At 39.0% G+C, this 21,246-nt stretch overlaps 8 protein-coding genes across 8 annotated transcripts; 3 read left to right on the top strand and 5 right to left on the bottom strand.

Annotated features, from left to right (window-relative positions):
* Positions 1 to 467: 467 nt before the first annotated feature.
* Positions 468 to 1,590, bottom strand: GCK72_020664 (uncharacterized protein; the record flags this gene model as incomplete). Its single annotated transcript, XM_053733727.1, has 5 exons — positions 468 to 574; positions 620 to 1,056; positions 1,178 to 1,312; positions 1,361 to 1,527; positions 1,570 to 1,590. 5 exons carry the CDS (start codon positions 1,588 to 1,590, stop codon positions 468 to 470), a joined length of 867 nt encoding a protein of 288 aa, XP_053582640.1.
* Positions 1,591 to 4,309: 2,719 nt separating this feature from the next.
* On the top strand, positions 4,310 to 4,672 carry GCK72_020663 (uncharacterized protein; the record flags this gene model as incomplete). The annotated part of the gene is made up of 1 exon (XM_053733726.1): positions 4,310 to 4,672. The coding sequence occupies one exon, from the start codon at positions 4,310 to 4,312 to the stop codon at positions 4,670 to 4,672; it is 363 nt and encodes a 120-aa protein (XP_053582639.1).
* Positions 4,673 to 6,069: 1,397 nt separating this feature from the next.
* Positions 6,070 to 7,318, top strand: GCK72_020662 (uncharacterized protein; the record flags this gene model as incomplete). Its single annotated transcript, XM_053733725.1, has 4 exons — positions 6,070 to 6,288; positions 6,331 to 6,497; positions 6,721 to 7,157; positions 7,203 to 7,318. The coding sequence occupies 4 exons, from the start codon at positions 6,070 to 6,072 to the stop codon at positions 7,316 to 7,318; spliced, it is 939 nt and encodes a 312-aa protein (XP_053582638.1).
* A 475-nt stretch (positions 7,319 to 7,793) lies between these two features.
* GCK72_020661 (uncharacterized protein) lies at positions 7,794 to 9,515 on the bottom strand (the record flags this gene model as incomplete). The annotated part of the gene is made up of 7 exons (XM_053733724.1): positions 7,794 to 7,961; positions 8,006 to 8,073; positions 8,117 to 8,489; positions 8,617 to 8,804; positions 8,850 to 9,050; positions 9,102 to 9,353; positions 9,413 to 9,515. 7 exons carry the CDS (start codon positions 9,513 to 9,515, stop codon positions 7,794 to 7,796), a joined length of 1,353 nt encoding a protein of 450 aa, XP_053582637.1.
* A 1,264-nt stretch (positions 9,516 to 10,779) lies between these two features.
* On the bottom strand, positions 10,780 to 11,250 carry GCK72_020660 (uncharacterized protein; the record flags this gene model as incomplete). Its single annotated transcript, XM_053733723.1, has 1 exon — positions 10,780 to 11,250. One exon carries the CDS (start codon positions 11,248 to 11,250, stop codon positions 10,780 to 10,782), a length of 471 nt encoding a protein of 156 aa, XP_053582636.1.
* Positions 11,251 to 11,612: 362 nt separating this feature from the next.
* On the bottom strand, positions 11,613 to 13,013 carry GCK72_020659 (uncharacterized protein; the record flags this gene model as incomplete). The annotated part of the gene is made up of 1 exon (XM_053733722.1): positions 11,613 to 13,013. One exon carries the CDS (start codon positions 13,011 to 13,013, stop codon positions 11,613 to 11,615), a length of 1,401 nt encoding a protein of 466 aa, XP_053582635.1.
* Positions 13,014 to 13,327: 314 nt separating this feature from the next.
* Positions 13,328 to 14,249, top strand: GCK72_020658 (uncharacterized protein; the record flags this gene model as incomplete). The annotated part of the gene is made up of 2 exons (XM_053733721.1): positions 13,328 to 13,349; positions 13,720 to 14,249. 2 exons carry the CDS (start codon positions 13,328 to 13,330, stop codon positions 14,247 to 14,249), a joined length of 552 nt encoding a protein of 183 aa, XP_053582634.1.
* Positions 14,250 to 16,396: 2,147 nt separating this feature from the next.
* GCK72_020657 (uncharacterized protein) lies at positions 16,397 to 17,665 on the bottom strand (the record flags this gene model as incomplete). Its single annotated transcript, XM_053733720.1, has 4 exons — positions 16,397 to 16,544; positions 16,754 to 16,939; positions 17,151 to 17,348; positions 17,583 to 17,665. 4 exons carry the CDS (start codon positions 17,663 to 17,665, stop codon positions 16,397 to 16,399), a joined length of 615 nt encoding a protein of 204 aa, XP_053582633.1.
* Positions 17,666 to 21,246: the final 3,581 nt, after the last annotated feature.

Below are 21,246 nucleotides of genomic sequence, written 5' to 3'. Positions count from 1 at the left end.
TCAGATACCTGGTAGAGAAGAATCAGATGAAAAGCTTGGAACAAAGAAAGTAGAAAAAATAAAAAAGAATAAGGAGAGCATTATGAATGATTAAATGAAAAAAGTTTCTTAACATTTGAGATTGAAAAATATGAAAGGTGGCAATTACATGTGTTTATTAGTTTCGTATGACAATTGTTCTGTTGAGGTCTAGAGTGAAAATTTCAAAGCACAAAACTCAATACAATGGGGGAAACTGGAAAAAAACAACTTTGGTAAATAAGAGAATGATTTTTTTAAAGTTCGGGGGAAAACAAATAATTGTTTAAAAAAGGTTAAAATGGTTTGAATGGACATAGAAACATTTTCTTTTTGTTTTTTTGTTTTTATTTTCCAGCAATTGTTGCCCTCCGTGCTTACGTTGAGAAAATGTTGTCCTAAAGTTGAAGTTGAAATTCACTACCAAGTCACTGACAAAACCACTTACATTAGTTCATAACATTTGGAAGATTCACATTATTAAGTCTGGTACTTGGCTCTGTTTCCACGGTACCCAACAACTTTCTACATTTATCCAAAAACTGAATAGTGAGTTCTGGAAAGTGAACACTGGGCATACGATATTCATACACCAACTCACTTTTTGCAGCCTTTTTATAGGCTGAGACGATGCACAAAACAATGATAGCATCCATAGCTGGGTACAGTGTAATGGCGCAGAGCAAAATACCAGTTGGTAGATCACACTCAATATCTAGTAGTGAAAGGTACAATATAAATGTCACTGGAGAAAACAGAGTTATAGTGGGGGTTACAATCTGGAGAATGAGTGTCTTGAAAAATTGCTTGTGAAGGTTTCTCATGGATAGTGAGAGTATTTGAAGCTTTTCCTCCATACCAATATACATAAAAACAGCACAATAGATGATTACAGTATACTGGATAGCCATGATACATGTCATGTTAAGTGTCGACGAGATGTTGAACCATCGGATAGAACCGGTAGCGTCATAGGCAACAACGGCTACACCCGAAACCTCAGAAATGTCGAGATTGAATTTTTGAAGCATATCAGAGCTGAATTAAGAAGATTTTTACAGACCTGAGGTTACTGGGTCCTTAAGTGGTCTTTTATCTTTTAATTGACGTGGTAGTAATGCAATCTGTACATCAGTCAGTTTCATTTCACTAGACTTACTTAAAATATCCTTTTGAGTAATTGTCAATTTCATCAAAATACAATGTCCCCAGAGCCCAAACAACGCCGAAGAACGCCGAATAGACAACAGAGATCATAAACTTCCATCCTTTGAAAAAGCGGAGTTTTGTTTCACTGAAGACCAAAACTTCATGACAATTCATTTTCCCCCAGAGAACTTACTCAAAAATCGCCCAGTATCGATATAAAAACTGGACCGATAGCATGGAGATGGTAGATGCGTACACTCCAGTGTATAAGCACAAACAGAAGGTTACAACGTCTTGACTCATACCAAATGGGCGACTGGTACTATAGAAGACATAACCAGCATTGTGAGAATACACATTCTAAAATTAGAACAAATGTAATGTTTCCTATTACACGATTACCGGATAAAGAAGTAGCTCCATCGTTGCAAAAAGGATACCAACTGTTGGAAAGAAAATCAGTAGATATTTATAACTTCCGAATTTTCTGTTTATTCCAAAAACAGTAAGAAATATCAAAATGTAACAAAAGAAAGTGGTAGTAAAAAAGCCCAACTGAGCAACAAACTGGGCGATTTTCACGTAGATCGTGAAGGATTTTGAATCAAACGGACCAGCCATTATCCGTATGATGATAATGTTCTGTTGGCTAACAAGACGGTGGTATGAATGTTTTCGATGAAAATATAAAGCAGACAGAAATCGTATTATACACTAATGTTTTCAGACTGTTTTTAATTGGACCTTGTGGATTACGTCTGTATGTAGTGAAGCTACTTCTTGTAATTCATAACAACCTCAGCCTCACGAGGGAATGGCCCTGAGTGATACTCGAAATTCTCAATAATGTTTTTCTCGTAAGATGGGACTTACCGAGACTAGAACAGTATATGTTCAAGTGCAACAAGCACGTTTCCAGCGATGGCAAACATTCCTAGACGTTCAAGTTTTCTATTGAAAACGCAAAAACACAGATCATGGATGAATATTATTAAAGCATGCCAAAACAAAGTTCTTGAAAACAAAATATTTTTTACGATAATCATTTATTTTGAAAATTTCTACTATCAGTTTTAACTTCTCATCAGTTTTAGTTCCCTTGTTTAAATTAGTCTTTTTTTATAGATTAAAAAAACATTAATTTTGCATCGTTTGAAAAGAAAGGAGTCATTGACCCTCTATCCTTTCCCGATCATATCATTTTTTGACCTTACGAAGAGAAAGAGAACACATTAAAAAACTGATTCCCTCCGTTTTGTCTGATTAGAAAGATCAGGCTACATACAGATAAACCCGCCGCGAATTGTAGTTGATTTATCGCTTGTCACGCCGCATCACTGCGGGGAGACAGACATGGTTCGAATTAAGAGGAAAGGATTGAATTGTATTCATAAGTTGACACTGACTTTTTCAAACCATTAGTTAAAAATTGCGTGTTCTCTGATGTTTGAACCGGCTCAAACCTCACATTGAGTCTCAAATAATAGCGATTTGGGTCGAATTTTGTTAAAAACTCTTTTTTTCAAGTAATAACATTTTTTCTAACAGTTTGTAATAATATGGCATACCGTATAAAGATAAATCCAACTCTTTTTTCCCAAGTTTTCTAAATTTCCAGTGAGATCAACATTCTTCGATTGCAGTGTGATCCTATGTAGTGTGATCCTAATTTCACTTTCTTTTTATGATCCCGTATAATGAAATGGTTTTTTAACCTCCTGCGCGGAAAGATATCATTTCGGGATGTTCAAGAAGACTTTTCGGTCGGAATATGGGAGAAGCTATTCATATGTAGCTTGAACTTATGAACATAAAAATGAAGAATTGTTTTAGAATACTGTAAAATGCCGTCTCGAGCTGGTGAAGGAAATATGACAGTGAAGTTGTCTCAGACATCAAAAAATATGATTTCAAAAGTCACAGTGAGCTCTTGTTCTGATTAAGAGACTTACAGAAAAATTAAACTTTAGATATCATTATAACTTATATCGAATCTCTTAGCAACAACTTCTTACTTTAAAAAAAGTTTGATTACCCAAAATATATGTTTTCAATTGTTAAAAATTAATTAACCAATTAAATAATTAGCTGATGAGAGCACATCTCCCTAATAGAATATCGTTCCGCCTCACTATCAGATCAGTCATTTTAACGATGCCATTTCTCCCTTTCCCATACTGTCACTCATTTTCCGAGTTCATTTCTCTAATTAGAAAATTAATTTGGTCTCGATTGATCGACAAACCTCAACGCCATTACATTATGTTTTTATCTTGAACGTTCCCTTTCGTTCACATTATGATCTCCGCCCTTTTCTAATTTAGTATAAAAGAATGAGTCCAAAGAACTTAATGTTATACTTAAAACGGCATGTTTTGTCTGAATTTTTTTCTATCTTCCCTGGTCATTTTTTACTGTCTGACTATTGTAAATCCATGCTTGAGAACTGAATCTGTAACCATGCCCATAGTCACAGAAGAACCCGAACTTCGTGAGTTTTGAACGTATTAAAGCAAAATTTTTATTTTTCTACAGGAAATTGTTCACAAACTGATATAGCTCTTGGAAACCCAAACGCTGCACAAGAGATCGATGTTGTTTATGACATGTGAGGATTGAAAATATAATTACAAATCTATAAGTGCGTCTACAGGTATAACACCACACAAATCCCTGGAACCCTGGATACGATCGCTACAATGAATCTCCAATGCACGGCTGATGAGGGCAACTTTGCCAGTATGACTTTTAACACAGCTGGTGAACCTGTGGAAAATAGTCCTCCAAATCGAACCGTAACTATAATGGTACAATGCAGCAGTGTAGACATGATGTGGAAGTACTCTGCGACGTCTATGGGTGTTACGTGTACAACAACTATTACGAGCGTTTTCTGCCAGCAAGCTTAGCTTCTGGAAACATTTTGGTTCAATAATAATAATTTTTTCTTGTTTCTAAGTTGTTCCAGAATAATAATAATAACTTTTTTCATGTAGTTTTGATAAAACATTTTTAAACATTTATCCCTCTCACAATGAGTCATGTGTTTTCTCTCGACTCAACCACCTATAATTACTCAAGATTACATATATTGCCATTCAGAAAACAAGTCCCCCACTTTCATTTCGAATTCTCCAGTCTGATGCTAAAAATTCACGAGAAAAACCCGACAACTACACCACGTTCTCTAAGGACCACCACCGAATACGAATACGAGCCACTTGTATTCTATCCATGGACTGGTGACTCTACTGATTGCATCGACACAGATAGCATATTCACGTTTGATGTGGAAATCGAGGTGGGATTTTTAAAATATTCCAAACTATTGAATGAAGCTGCCACCTATGTTGGATTATTTTTAAATTTGCTGCATTTTTTTGTTCTAACAAGAAAAGAGCTCAGGAACAACGCTGTGTTTTTTGTCATGATTGGAATTTGTGTCTCTGATATTCTGGTTTTTGCATCGAGTATTTCTGAAGCATTTGTGTATGACTACGCGTAAATCGCAGAAAAAATCGGTGCCTGTGCTAGTTTCAAGCAATGGCTTTATATGGGAGTTGAATGGTATTCTGGAGGAGTTCAAAAATTTGGGAGAATGTGTTCCATAGTACTTGCCTTGTCGATGACTTTTATCCGCACTGTCTCTGTTATGTTCTCTATGAGCGCGGTGGCAAATCGATTGACGAAACTTTCCACAGCAATTTTTGTAGTGTTTATTTTTAATCTTATTTTGGGAATTTGGTACGCAGAGTTTTATCTTCGGGCAAAACCCCATAAAGATGTTGTGTCATTGTGAGTTTCACTCCGGCCCACCAAAGCAAAATATTTGATTTTCAGTTGCTATTTTATTGGACTCGAAGATGAAAAAGTGGCACAACACGAACTCACAGAAGGTTTCAGTATATTAGTGCTCACCGTGATCTACACTTTTCTTACTGTAATTCTTCTGGTAGCGCTCAAGATTGCAAAGAAACGGCGGAAGAGATTGGGATCTGAAAAGTAATCAATCAGTTTTATTTTTATTTTCTTGTTTTAAGAAAAATTTTAGACAAGATAATACTTCAAATTTGATAATTGGAATGACTGTCTCCTTTTTGATAGCTACGCTTGGATACAGTATACTTTTCATTTTTAGCAAATGGCCCTATCCAAACGACAACATTCCATTTTTTTCGAGTGTAAGAGTCAATGTACTTTTATCAACATAGCAAATTCCACTTAAACTTTCAGACAACTAACTATGATGCTGGCGCATATCCCCAAAACATTGCTAACCTTGAATTCAGTGACTCACTGTTTTGTTTGTTTGTTTATGTCTTCACATTATCGGGAAGTTGCTATGAAATTTTTCTGGAGAAGGGCTAAGACGAAGGTAAGAATTAAGACGACAGCAGTAGAATGACACGGATTTCAGGTCAACGAGCCTACAAGGACCGAGTCAATAGTTGTGGCAACTGGAAATACATCAAAGAATTCGACGAAAAGTTATTGAGAATTGTTTTTCAGTTTTTGTTTAAATTTATCAAGAGTGTTTGAGGTTTCATTGAGAAAATATCCAAATGGTTCTTCTCATCTTCGAAAAACAGATGTTCACATTTTAATAAAGTACGCCTGTATCTCCGAATGTGTTGGAAAAATAGAAGTCCATGTAGTTCTATTACAGGTTTTACGGTAATTATCTTAATACGGGTACACACACCGTTTTTACATTAAAAGCATTCTGATAACAATATTATACGATTCAATTTCCTGTCATACAGACGTAGTCTATAAGATCTAATCAAAGACAGTCTGAAAACAATAGTCTGTAATACAATTTCCTGTCTGCCATATATCTTTATTCAAAAACATTAATACCAGCGTATAGTTAGCCAACATAACGTTATCATCATTCTGAAAATGCCCGACGCTTCTGAATCGAAATCCTTCACTATCTATGTGAAAATCGCCCAGCTTATTGCTCAGTTTGGATTCTTCTCTACCACTTTCTTCTGTTACATTCTAATATTTCTTACTGTTTTTGGGATATCCAGAAGTTTTGGAAGTTATAAATATCTACTAATTCTCTTCCCAACAGTTGGTATATTTTTCGCAACGATAGAGCTGATTCTTTATCCGGTATTCAGGAAATAGAAAACATTTCACTTGTTTCAATTTTAGAATGTGTATTCTCACAATGCTGGTTATGTCTTCTATAGTACCAGTCGCCCATTTGGAATGAGTCAAGACACTGTAACCTTCTGTTTGTGCTTTTACACGGGAGTCTACGCATCCACCATTTCCATGCTATCGGTTCAATTTTTATATCGATACTGGGCGATTTTTGAGTAAGTTCTCTCGGAAACGAATTGTGATGAAGTGTTGCTTTTCAGTGAAACGAAACTCCGCTTTTTCAAAGGATGGAAGTTTATGATCTCTGTTGTCTATTCGGTGTTCTTCGGTGTTGCTTGGGCTCTGGGGATTTTGTATTTTGATAAAATAGACGAATACTCAAAAGGATACTTGAAGCAAGTCGAGTGTAATGAAATTACTTTTAGCTTATTACTTCAGCTCTGATATGCTTCAAAAACTCAATCTCGACATATCTGAGGTTTCGGGTGTAGCCGTCGTTGCCTATGACGCTACCGGTTCTATCCGATGGTTTAATATTTCGTCGACAACTACCATGACATGTATCATGGCTATCCAGTATACTGTAATCATCTATTGTGCTATTTTTATGTATATTGGCATGGAGGAAAAGCTTCAAATGCTCTCAATTTCATTGAGAAACCTACACAAGCAATTTTTCAAGACTCTTATTCTCCAGATTGTGACGCCCACTATAACTCTGTTTTCTCCTGTGATGCTTATAATCTACCTTCCTCTACTAGATCTAGAGTGTGATCTACCAACTGGAATATTCCTCTGCGCCTTCACATTGTACCCAGCAATGGATGCTATCATTGTTATGTATATCGTTGCAGACTACAAAAAAGCTGCAAAAAGTGAGTTGACGTATGAATATCGTTTGTTCAGTGTACATCTTCCAGAACTCATCATTCAGTTTTTGGATAAATGTAAACAGTTATTGAGTACCGTGGAAACAGAGCCAAGTACAAATCAGACAGGATCGAAGAATGTGAATTCTCCAACTGTTATGAACTAAGCGGTTTTGTCAGCGACTTGGTAGTCATTATCAATGTTTGTCTTTAGATAAACCCTCAAATCCCATATTTTAATCTGCGCCCTGCCTACATTTTAAATTTCATCCAACTTTATTTCAAATTTTACGTGTCAGTGACTTGTTCATTCGTTTCAATAAATAAAATAGATATAAGTAGTAATGTTTTCATTCTGTAACAATCAAATTCTTAGATCATATTCCTTTGATATCTGGCACACCTGCATTGCCATTTTCGCATCACTAGTTAGAGCCCTTCAACGGTATTTTACTGGAGATAGTGGGGCAATTACTCCTTCCTTTTTAAATTATGCAAAATTGAAGTGTTATTAAGATTATTCAAAAAATGAAAAATATAAGCACGGTCACTAAAATTGATGAGAGATTAGTACTGATAGTAGAAATCTGTTTGATATCCACGCGAGCACCTAAAAGATTTTAATGTATTTGATAAAATGTTTTACAAAGTATATTTACCACAATCCCCTCCAATATACACCAGTCTTGTCACGTACTCAGAGTATTCAGTATAAGATTGAAAGAGCTGACAGGACTGATTGCCTAGTTCTGCTTTGAAAAGATCGTTGTCCTGAATTATAGCTTCTCTTTTGCCTCGGGTTGTTATACTCTGAAATATTTTTTGAAAGTTTTTAGAATACATTTCTGACAAACATAAATGTATCGAAGTTCCAAATTTTTGAGTTTCTTGTTTGAAATGAATTGAATCACTGGATATGAATCTGAAATTAGGAACTCAATATGTTTTGAGCCTTGAAATATTACCATTTAAAGACACAATATGTTTGCAAGCTGCCAAATTGTCCAAATCTGTTAATTCAGTGTTTTGGACAATCAATGCGCCAAATAAATACTTCATATTATTCAGCTTGGTGCAGTCATCTTCATCTCCTTTCTCTATCTTCAAGTCTCCCAGAACTATATCGCAGTTATTCGGCAAATCGTACATCGAAGTAAACCGACATAAAATTAGCTCCCCAATATCTCCAGGGTCCTCACAGAATTTTGCTTGAAGATTCACAAAAGGTAAATTCAGTTCGAGCAGGATCATCATCTCCGACAGAGACAGACAGAAATCAGGGTGCAAATTCTCAAAGTTGGCAAGAGTAATTCCATCTGGAGCATTATTTTCAATATTCTTAAACATTTTTAAATTAGAACGTTTTGAAAAAAAGTTATGCAGATACCCAAATTTTCGGTAATAAAAATCTGGTCATCTCTGGATTATTCTGAAGATTGAGAATAATTGATTTGTCGCTTCTAACCGTCCAGTATTGAAAACTTTTCAGAAAAGATAAGTTTTGAAGGTTTGTATCTTGGATATTGATTATTCCTTTGACAAGCTTGATATTTGAAAAATGAGATGTATTGACTGAAACGTTGAGTAACTGAATCCCGTTATAAGTGGCAGAGCAATTCTGAGCAGATGACGAGATTTCACTAATTTGACAACCTGAATACTTCTAATTAGAAACTTTAAAGTAGAAAAAAAACTAACCACAATTTTTCAAATTTCCAGTTGTTGTTAGATCTGTAGACTCTGCCAGCCACCCATTATCACACAATTTTTCCATATCTAGCAACTTATTATCCTTCACTTGGATCACACAATCCCCCGGACTGTTTCCAGGGTACAAACGGATGTTTGATAACATACTGACATTGGTAAGATAAGAATTGTTTTTGATGAATAGCCCATCTAAATTAACCCAAAGAATTTCCTATTTCCGCACGCAATCTCTAAACTCACATGTCTCACAATAAAAGCCAACATAACCTCTGGTCTTATGAGGTGTGACAAATGAAAAATTGGTTAGGTCGGAGTTTTCCACTCTTATCCCGCCAACCAATGTGCTCATATTCTTAAATGCAGTTTTGATCTGATCCCCCGATAAGTCAGTGTCAGAGTTGATAACAATTATAGCATACACCATCTCACATTGTGGGAAAAATTTGATAGTGGTGGAGTTGACTTGAGTGTAATTGAAGACACAATCGGGGTCTGAAGAATTAAGAAGTAATTGAAGAGAATGAAAAAAACTTTTTTTAAATGAAACTAACTTTCTTTATAGGCATCCAGAACGTGTTTTAAATCCTTGTCATAATTTCCAAGGGAGAACTGAATTAGAAAAATATAAGCAATGAGACAAAAGAATATGGCCATGGTTTTAAGAATAGGAAAACGTTTTATGATACAAAAATCACTGCCAAAAACCACTTTTATAAAAGACATGGCTCTCTGATAAACATGATGTTAATTTTCGCTCAAACATGCAATTTTTCACAATAATACCTTTCAAAAAATGTGACCACTTATAATTGCTTTCGAGATATTAATTCAATGTGTTGTTTATGATTAGGCGGAAAAACTTTTAAAAAAGAGAAAAATATCTTTTTTCCGAACCATGGTGTCAAACATCATCATCAGTAAACAGTCAAACGCAGAGAGTGTAGAATTGTTGAAAAACCTCGACATTCTGGAAATTTACTCTTCCGCGGAAAATGTAGGATAGATAGTTACCGTAAGATCATCAGGTTGGGTTTATAGCACATCCAGGATAGTGATGGTATCAAGTTGGTAGGTCACGGGACACGTGTCTTGGAGTTGTTGAGACTCATTTTATTCATTTCTTATGCAGATTAAAGTGGATCTACTGTGAGACGGGTGGCGCAGGAGTTATGACTTAAGGTATGAGTTCATAAGTTTTCACTTCCACAATTCACAGAAATAGCGCTTTTCAATGATATTCCACCTGTCACTCTCTCACAACCAACTAAATTTCTGGCTATGATTATCAGCCGAACATTCACTTTTTTCCCAACATGCAGTATAACATAGACTTCTCTGAACCTTATTGGATTATTTCATGTTATCATGTTATTGGAATCATCTCTTTTTATCTGAACTCCCTCGGCATTTACTTACTTATTTTTCAATGTAAAAAACTGGGAACTTTTCGATTTTATTTGCTGGCATATCTAAGTATGTGCTTTCTAACTGATATACATGTGACATTTCTAATGCAAGCTGTTCCACTTTTCCCATTTTTAGCAGGATACGTTGTTGGTATCCTACCTGAGTGGTTTGGGGTCCCATTACACTATAATGTTGTAAGTTTCCGTCGAACTGATATAATTCCATTTATTTCTGATTTACAGATAATCCTAGACAGCATGATGGCACTACAGTTCGAACTCTTGATTATGAGCTTCATTCAGAAACATCAAACCATTGCAAACATATAGTAAACGTACGAACAGGTTTTTGAGACTACTAGTTTATTAGAGCAAGAGTAGTTACATTTGAGAGGCGAGCGGGGAGTAAGGGAAACAAGAGTCAAACGTGGGATAAAGGTTGGGACCACAAAAGACTGCCTAGAATGAGCTTTCCAGCTCCTTATATAGGGAAAACGAGAGAGTGAGAGAGTTTAGAGAAAAGAAGATTGGCGCCATAGTGAACGGTTTGGCGGGTGAAGAGGAAGTTGGCGGCGGCGGCGAAATGGTGAAGGCGAGAGAGTGTCGGCGAGGAGACGCGAGGCGACGAGACGACGAAACTTTGCAGGTCTAACCGAGCGATTATTTAGTGATTGAGAGTTCGTTCGTTGTTGTACTGCTTGATGGGATAATGGGTTGCACACATTTGATAGAGTTGGAACTAACGGATCAGCCTGATCCGTTACACCTCCCCCCATTATCTCAAGAATTGTCGTCCCTGACAAGTCAAATGTGTGCGTGTGAGCATTTTTGACGAATTTTCCTCCTTGGTGACATGAGTGATTCTGGAGTAGACTCTCTGTTGACGCTGACTGATTAGATGACTCATCCTTGACGTCTTCCATGATCTCCTTCCTTTCCATCCTCTCCATCCAATCCACTCCTCCTTCCTTGTTCTTCATCATCCTCCCTCTTCTTCTTTCTTCTGATTCCACTCTTAGCTCTCTCTTTCTCATGTGATACGGGTAATTGGGTGGGGAAACAGTGGGTGAGTTAACAAGAACACTTAAAGTGTAAACAGGTATGAGACTTACAAGGTCGATACAGAATAGTTGGGATGCTTAAGAAATCTTCCTTAGATAGGGACTGTGTGTGGGTAAGTAAAACGAAAACAGGCTTAGGGTCAGTAAAACAATGGTGTGCAGGACGTGGCCTAGTATAGAAACAGTTAAGATAATTATTAGATGCAGATGGGTCGGGGAAAATGCTTAAGAAAACAGACTACGGGGATCCTGGCTGACTTGGAGTTATTGTATCCAGAAGCGGCTTACTGTGCTTGACTCGAACGCCTTTTCCATCCTTGTGATGCACGTCTTGGTCTCAAGTTATACGGCAATCCTCCTGACGATGATGACTGTACGTCTGATTCTAGCTGCTGCTGTTGCTCCACAACGTCTTCTTGTACTGGATCCTGTTGTTCCGAATTTGCATGTGAATCGCTGACTTCTTGTGAATCATCCAATTTGTCCTGATTGAAATCCGTGCCACTTCCGCGTTCGAAGTACTTGCTTAGGATTTGTGGTGCGATGGTTCGGATGGCCGAAAACAATGTCTCCATGACTTCTTCTGTGTCGTCATCTAGCAACAGATCATCTACTACGCCCATCCATTCTGGTACTTTGTCCAGCGGCTTGTCCTTTCCTACTTCCTTCATTGTTGATTGGCACAATGATGAGACAAGTCCTTGTATGACTTTGTTTGTTGTTTCCTTGTAAGCTGAAAACATGAAATCATTGTTCACATTAGTTGCAACTAATTGGGCTTTAGTCAAGCTGTTCAGACTCTTTCCAGTACGACCAAACAATGGAGATTCTCCTTCTTCAGAAGCTTCTGAACCGACAACTCCGTCAAAATCTGTTTCACCCAGTATTTCATCGCGAGTTTCGTTCCACTGAAGTTGGTCATACCATCCATTTTGCAGACACTGATATGTGTGCTGAAAGTTCGTGTGCAACATGAAATGAGTAGTGTCGTCACAAAGTGTCCTAGCGAGTTTCTCGATTACTTCCTGCTGAATATAGATCTCCTCGCTCCAAAGTGTGAAACGTCTTACGACACAATCAACTCTGGTGAAAATGTCTCCGAGGGGCTCCTGCTGTCGTCTGCACAGGTCTAAGATAGCCTTGTATTTCATGAACCATCTGTCACGAATCTCGTATTCAATCTTAGCAACGGTTGAGTTTTCGTCATCTTCTAGCACTTCTTTGGCTATTTCACGAGCTTCACCACCTAGAAATGTCATGTGTAACTTACGTTTCTCTTCTTCGGTGATTGTTCTGCTCAGATTTTTGACGCGTTCCTTGAACTCTCGTACAAGTCTCGAGAAGTCTGCTCCTGATACCACATCACTGTACATCTGAATCGGCTCGTGATTTTGCAACGCGAGCATTTCCAGAGTGATCTCTTCGAAAGAAACAACAGTTTCTTCTTTGACTGAGGATGGAGACGTGGACAGAGGCGTTGGTGGACTATCTTCCCAATTTCTGTTATACCAATCAAGATCTTCTGTACTAGAAGGTACAATAGGAATAGGGACAGACGAGGGGAGCCCACTCCCATGAGCGCTCTCCCGCGGAGGCGAGCGCCGAAACGCGGGCCCCGCGGTGCGGGAGGCACTCAGGGAGTGTTGAACGGCTTCCTCTACTTCACCTTCGATGTTGCTTGCCATACTGTGAGTTTTTCTGTAAATGACGAGTTGATGCTACTTCAAGGAAGATGAGAATTAGCGAGAAAAACCGAGAACGAATTGTTTTGTTTTTATGCAAAATAGTGAAGTTTTGACTTTTTAAAACAAATTTTTGTCCGAAAACTTGAATTTTACGCCGAAAACAAGACAAAAATCGATAAGAATTGTCGAATAATCTTCAGAAATCCTAAAAATCCAGTTCGAGAACTTTCTTCGCTGCACACAGGAAAACGACTGTGACCGTAGTTGTTCGTTGCGAGAGTCGCCGATGGTGATATCCTATGCTCCTTTAAATTATGACCGTAACCCTTCTTCGTGGTGAGACCCGAGTGAACATTTTCTTGCTGCGTCTTTCGAATGACTGTATTTGAAACGAGAATTTGTGAACCAAGAGTATTTGCCAAGAATTTGAGAACCTGAACAATGTTAAACCGGGGAAAACTGCTGAAATTTACCTTTTTGGAACTGAATGACTGTCCTTTTTAGGTGTATTCTTCAATTTTCCAAACTTTTCTTCGTCGAGTAAGACAAGACCGATTCACTAATTAGTGATTGACAGTTGTTCTTCAATACTTTGACCACTGTCTTACGCATTCTTGACTATTTTCTCCTCAGATTCTGACTTCTCTGACTATGGATGTTGTACCGAGAACCTTCTGACATCTTGTTCAATGACTGTTTGCATTAGGACACATCACAGAGTTGCTGTTGACTTCTCTTGTTCCGCGGTACGTCGAAGACATTCGCGTCTACACGGACGAATGTGCACTGAGAAATGGGCGGAGCGATGCGAAAGGAGGATGGGCAGTTGTCTTCCAAAATGATAGGCTCTTTAATGCTACAGGATTCTCAGTGTCCGGCCCACAAACGAACAATCATTATGAGCTGAAAGCAATCGAAGAAGTTCTGAAAATTGTTCTTAGTGACGGGCCCGCTTACAATGTCACGATTGTAACTGATTCTCACTATGCCATCAATTCGATCACTATGTGGAGAAATAATTGGATCCCGAACGGGTGGAGAACAAGCAATGGAACACCGGTCGCAAATGAAGAACTCATTGAAACCATCTATAGTATGATAGGGGATATGCAACAGATAGGAGGAAGTGTCAGGTTCGAGTACGTCGTCGCTCACTCTGGAGACTGGTTGAACGATCGTGCCGATCGAACGGCGAAGGATGCCGCCGATCAGAACCCACTTGTTCCTTATTGGTAGAGCCATGAAAGTAGGATCGAAATTCAAAACCATCATTCCATTGTATTCTCATCATTGTCTCGATTCTTTCCATCAAAGTGCATTTCTTTCCAGTCTTGTTTCTTCGGGTTTGCATGACGGTGGATCTTGGTCGTTGTTCCTTAACGAGTCAATACACTCCAGCTAGTTGTGATACCCTTTAAACATCTTCAAAACTAAATCTGCGCAAGCGATACGTACTGAAGTTTGTCACAAGAGGAACTGGCAGTAGTCGGTGTCTGTCTCTGGAAAGGTATTAAACAGTTACGGGACTGTGTATTCCCAAAACTCGTTGACTGTTCATCGATACTTTCTTTGCCTCTAAGTGGAACCATCGACTGTTGAATGCTTCTTCATTGCGTCATCTCTGAACTCCGAACACAGTGTCTTCTGACTTCAATTCGTTGTGACAACTTTTTAACAGTTAGACTTGTTCCTTGCTCGTTTTGAGTTCTTCCGACTTCTGAACGATGAAACCAGACGTGTCTACATTCTACTATCAAATCTGCATAAATACTGACTTTTTAGCACTCTGTACGAGACTGAAACACTTGTGATCTTCTCGAACGTCTTTAGTGTTTTGACTCAATCTGCAACTGATGTTGAACGTTTCACCGAGTGACGTCGACTTTGAACTGATCCATTTTCCTTTGAGCTTGTTCTTCATCTGTTTCCAGACATCTGCCTTTTACCATCTCTGAACAAGAGTGTTCACGACCAACGTACGAAGTATGTAGACTTCTTGAATACTGACTGTTGTCTTCCGACATCTTTCCGTAACGAGTCCCTGCTGCGAAATGTTGCAATCTGACATCTTTCTTCATCTGTTCTGTTTAAAACGGGTTAGTATTTGTACTTTGTACTGAGTTATTAGTTTGATTAAAATACTGAATCATTAGTACAGCTGAGTTGTAAACTACTGCTGGGTGTGGTTGCACATTGCCTTGGTACCATTACTGGAGTTTGAATCGACAAAGTTGTGACCTTCTTGCCTATATTGACTTTCCTTCTTCATTCTGAAATCTGAAATCTTTCTTGATCATCACTCGTCGAGCTTGTTGAATCCTGTGTGTTGAAAGATCAGTACTTCTTCTGATGAATAGAATTCGAATGGACAACAAGACTAGAAAACCGGTACATTGACTTGAAAAACTGCTGATTATTAGTATGCGTGAAAAGCTATGGTTAATTATTGGATAAAACTTTAGATTAGTACTTGCTACAAGATTTTAATGACTGGCTGTCCTTTGTGGTGATGACCGACTTGTCCCTTCTTGCGAACTTGTGGTACAAACAAAACGAAACCAATGCTTGCGTCTCTTCATCCGAACATTGCTGATGTTGATGCTTCTGTCTTTACCACGAAGTGAGATTTACCGAAACGCTTTTGTGCTAAGAGAAAACACTTGGAGAGACTGATGTTAAAGACTAAAAGCGTGTTTAGAACTTATGACAACTCATGAAGGAATGCGAATGTTGACATCAACAATTGGTTCAACTTGTTGCGATGACTTTGCGCTGAAAACTGACTTCTCAAACTTGCACTCGTATGCCGTCTGCTGTGAATCGTTGACTTCAGCTGACTTTGTCTATTTGTCGCTGAGCTTCATCAACCTAAGTTGACTGAAACTATTTGAGCTGAGCTCCGCCTACCTTTGTTGACCTGAACCATTTGCCAATGAGTTTTGTCTACTTCGGTTGACCTTCGTCTACTTCAGTTAGCTTCTACTAGGTGTCGTTGAGATTCTTCTTCTTCTTGCTGACTTTCGTAGCTGACACTTGTTTTCGACATTGTTCCGTTGATTGTCACGAATGGCTGGCAGCTCAACACAACTTACTGATTCTTCTGTTCTTCATCATGATTACTTGTTGTGACTTCTGAACTATAAACACTGATATTATGCTTTACCTTTCTAGTGGACACTCTTGAACATAAACGACTTCATTACAAGTTCCGATAGACTTCGTCTGTCTGCTGATGGAGTTGTATTCTCACAGCAACTTCTGACATTGCTGTTACTGACAATCATCTGTCCTTGTTCATACATGTCTCAGTTACTCTGTCATAGATCATCGTACTTGTCTTCTGAAATCAGTTTTCCGAAAAGTTAACACTTACTGGTGCTCGTCTACTTGATCACATGTTCTGCTGAACTTGATGAACGTCTTCGATTACTGACTTGACTGTGTTGCTTCACTTTCATCTGACTTCCCTTGTTGTTCTTGTACAATGTCAACTTGAGAACAAACATGACAACTGATGCTGACAGAACACTACTGGAATTCGCCCAAAAACGAAATGACTCGGAGTAACCATACTTCTAGCATGTTAGACTAAAATCATCTGGAACTTGTTGTTGATGATGAATGAGCTCTGCTAAAGATCTTTTGGAGCTACTTCGACTTCACTCTTCAAAGCTTCTTTGTACTGATGTATCTGATGTTCATGACAGACTTCATGTTCTACCAGTTTCCGTTACGAATACCTGTCCTGAATGACCTGTGACTCTGTTTCTGCTGCACCATGACTAAGCCGGATATGCTTCAACTTCACTGACTTCTGATGAATGTCCGTCTTGAGATATCGCTTCTTCTTCTCTTGACTTCTTCTCTTCTTGTCTGAAAGTTGTTGCTTGACTACCTTGACTTGTTGTTTCAGCTTGGCTAGCTTTCTGCATTAACTTGTTGACTGACGTCGCTCAGCTTGAACTACTTTGCTTCGACCTGAAACTCTGTAACGATCTGAACAAAAACTTAGCATTTGAACGTTTGACTTGTCTTTGCTTCATTGACTGAACTGTTCATAAACTTTCATTAAGAAAATGATAGCTGTACTGCCTGATTCTGAATGTCTCGTTGCTTTGCCTACGTATTCACACGTACTGACTTCGAAGTGACTTTTTGTTGTCTTCCGTTGAACAATGATGTCTTCTACGATGTTCTTGCTTCCGACTACAATCGTTCTGTCTCTCTTCTTCTTTGAGTTGAATACTGATGCACGTGTTACCAACGTCTTCTGTCTTTGCTTGCTCATTGACTTGTCCCAACTTGCTTCCGCCTTCTTCGTACACTTGACTATGCCTGAATGTAAACTAAACCCTGAAAATTGTGCTTAAATAACCTTACGACATTAATCATTAGATTACAACTGTTTTATGATTCAAAGTTTGATACACTCAACGTTTCAGGTATTATGCGGAGACGAACGCCGAGGCGTGGGCCTCACTGTGCAGAATCCGTCAACAAGAGTTTTACCTGTAGTTTATCGTCGCTTGCTCTTTCCTTGATACTCAGTTTCCTCATTGCTGATTTCACTTTGCTTCTTGTTCTGAACTCCTGATGACTTCACTCTTCGTCTTTCTCAACTGTCTTGACTTGACTTCTTCTGCTGCTGACATTGTTCTGACTTCACCTGACTTCTTCTTGTCCGTGTCTTCTTTGTCCAGATCCGCTGTTGTCTCTGTACCAGCTGTTCTTTGCTTTCGAATTGCCGCTCCACAAGCGGGCAACGCAGAGCCGTGGACTCCGACTTCTAGTTGATTCGAGTATAAAACTCTCGGTGGCCACTAATCAACTCTGACTTTCGTCTTTTAGCCATGTCGTCATCGGACTTCACCGGATACTCGAAAAACTCCCGTGATCCTCTGTTTGATCGCAAACGTTTCCGTCATCACCTTGTGACTTTCACGCCCAGGAGCCGACACCGCGAGACATAAATCTCGGCTTCCTATCGACGGTTTGGAGATGTTGCTTCCAAATGATCACCGGCCGTGCCTGATCCCGCCGCTGGGCTTCCAGGGAAGTTCCACGATTCCGCTGCGCCATGCCCAGGTTCTGATACAACCTCAGCTATACCGAGAACCGCTTCGCCATTGTTTCTGTTGGGAAGCCCGTTGCCACGATTTTGTTGTTGTTGCTCACTGCGTCTTGACCAAAATCACGTCATCTTCTCCTCTGCAGGTCTTGCTTGGTTGTTGTTCTTCAACGACTTTCGCTGCTTGCGCCGATCGATCCCTTCTGTTGCTCTTAACTGTTCGGCTTTCGCCATTACGAGAAAGGTTGTTTTGGAGAGTAGGCTACGAATGTACTGTTTTTAAACAGACAATAAAAATGTTAAACCATGTCGCGGAGGCGAATGCCGAAGCATGGGTCTCACTGTGCAGACTGGAGCAACACTTTTCTATTTTATACCTGTATGTCGTCTCGACATTCCTCCTCGACTCCGATCGATGCGCACTCCCGGTTGTCCTGCTGACGACTTCTTTGCTCTCGTCCGAACACATGACGCTGTATGCTGACACAACACGACGCCACTTCGACACACCACAACCACGGTTTGAACTTAAAAGTTCGCTGAAAAAGAGAAAACCTCCGCCGGCTTGCGCCGAGCTGAGGGAAAGATAACGAAAGAAACAATTAACGGTTAATTCACGAGAAATGTTCTTCCGGACAGGGAAGGTCTAGGCAATCCGCACTATATTCCCTCCGTCCGAAAGAAAAGAAAAAGCGGAAAGATACGTGACAACCCAGAGTGAAAATTCCCGCTAAAACTTAACTAACGAGACGGAGCTTTTGTCCCGTTTAACTAATGAAACCCAACCCCTTACCTACAGAACCTAGCGCTGACACTAATGTTTTTAAAAGATTGGCCACTCTAATAAAAACGGAAAGACACTAGGGGAACTACAAATGCTAAGGTTTATGTTACCCGTAAGCGCAATAAACTAGAGAAAACAAACCTGCCGAAAGGATCTTAATTAAGCCTAAGGAGGAAAAATGATGGCAAAAAGCGAACAAGTTCCTACGCTTAGACTACACTCGCTGCTACCAGTAAACGTACGAACAGGTTTTTGAGACTACTAGTTTATTAGAGCAAGAGTAGTTACATTTGAGAGGCGAGCGGGGAGTAAGGGAAACAAGAGTCAAACGTGGGATAAAGGTTGGGACCACAAAAGACTGCCTAGAATGAGCTTTCCAGCTCCTTATATAGGGAAAACGAGAGAGTGAGAGAGTTTAGAGAAAAGAAGATTGGCGCCATAGTGAACGGTTTGGCGGGTGAAGAGGAAGTTGGCGGCGGCGGCGAAATGGTGAAGGCGAGAGAGTGTCGGCGAGGAGACGCGAGGCGACGAGACGACGAAACTTTGCAGGTCTAACCGAGCGATTATTTAGTGATTGAGAGTTCGTTCGTTGTTGTACTGCTTGATGGGATAATGGGTTGCACACATTTGATAGAGTTGGAACTAACGGATCAGCCTGATCCGTTACAATATTAAAAACAAATACTCTACCAAGTTTTCTGTTTCCCTTATATTATCTTTGTTTTCTGTTTACTCCTTTACTCGTTATTTGTTGTTTCAATGCTTTTCACGTACAGAAAGAAGAACAATTGAGATATATTGCGGAGGTTTGACGATAGAAAGGATAGTAGATTGATTACCTATAAATTTTCAGTTCTACCCTGAATATTTGTCCAGTTTTCAACAGTTACCACACTTCGATTTGTATTTTAAAAACAATACATATGTGTTTATTGCTGCAATAATATTTATGTTTTTATCTGTTGCTTGCTCTATGCTAGCTCTCATTATTATGGACCTTTTCCGACTAATGCGTGTACTGAAACTGCAAATATCTTCTGGAACATTCAAAAAGCACGAAGATGCGATAAGAAGTTTACTTGTACAAATTGCAACTACTATTCTTTGTGTATCTCCAATATCTCTAATGGTGGTCTCTATCGTTTTGGAACTTCGATATGCACAATTTGTTGGTTCGGTTTGTGCAGTACTGTTTTCTTCCCATTCATCAATCAATATTATCTCACTTTTTTTATTTTTTCCTCCATTCAGGGAGTATGCTTCAAAAAAGATGACATTGTGAGTAAAAGCCGTACAATTGAACTAATTTTTTAAGTTTTCAGTTTGCGAAAGCGAAGAATAACAACTGATGTGAGAGTTTCACCAGCTATTTCTTGAAAGTGTGCACTGATTGAATAACGAGACAGTTTGGTCATGAAACCGATGATACTTATTTATGTTATCTGCTTTTTATGTCTCTAATCATGCAATAAAAATGTTAAAAGTGGAAGAATCTCTCTGCTCATCCACACTCACAGCTAATGTTTGAGTGTCGTGACATGTTAGAGGAACGGTGAGACAATGTTACATGTTATGTTAAAGTGCAGTAGAACAAAAAGGAGGAGAAAAACATTAACTTTATTCACAGGTAAAGTGCGCTTCAACCGTATGCGGATGGACCAGGTTTCTGGTCCGTAACTGATCCGTTACGGCTATTTTCACGACTGGCCAATCGCGTACGGTCCGTTTCCAAAAATCGCGAACGGATAGAATACGGCTCTGTACTTTTGCGCAGAAACGCAATTGCCTCGCACGCGGTTAGAATACGGATTCGCGTATGGATCCGTTACCGATGGCTGAAGTCTGAGTGACTAAAGACTGCACCCTCGTCCATCTAATTTTTTTCTTGCTGAATTATTTATTTTTCTTGTTTGTTTTCTAATTTTGAGCTTTTTTCATTCGCGATCGTTCAAAATCTTGCTTTAAAAAATTTTACTCGCGTGAGGATTGCATCGGTAGCCGTCGATACATTTGACTTTCCATGGAATTATCCTAAATTGTTTACTTTTCAGAAAATGATTAACGGCGACAGAAGGAAAAGATGGACGTTCGTGCCTCCGCCAGCTGCATAAAATGGATAAACGACTAACAATGGAAGTAAGTATCGCCAATACAAAATAATATTTTAATCAATTTTTTTCAGAATTTCGGCAGTTAACGAGGGAAATGGTGCAGAGTTCGAATGGAACAATACGGTAAAAGGAGCTACAAAATTGTACCGTACTCTCAATATTCCGATTTCAAGGGTACAAGAACGGTCAAATCAGAAGTCATCCGCCGTCTCCGTCCCAGATTCGAACCTCTTTTTGTGAACCTAATTATCCCAATGTTATGTGATTTTT

This window comes from Caenorhabditis remanei, chromosome V, assembly GCF_010183535.1.
Source record: "Caenorhabditis remanei strain PX506 chromosome V, whole genome shotgun sequence".
In the NCBI taxonomy this organism is placed as follows: domain Eukaryota; kingdom Metazoa; phylum Nematoda; class Chromadorea; order Rhabditida; family Rhabditidae; genus Caenorhabditis; species Caenorhabditis remanei.
Note: the sequence above shows the minus strand (reverse complement) of the source record. Positions and strands in the feature narration are given on the sequence as shown.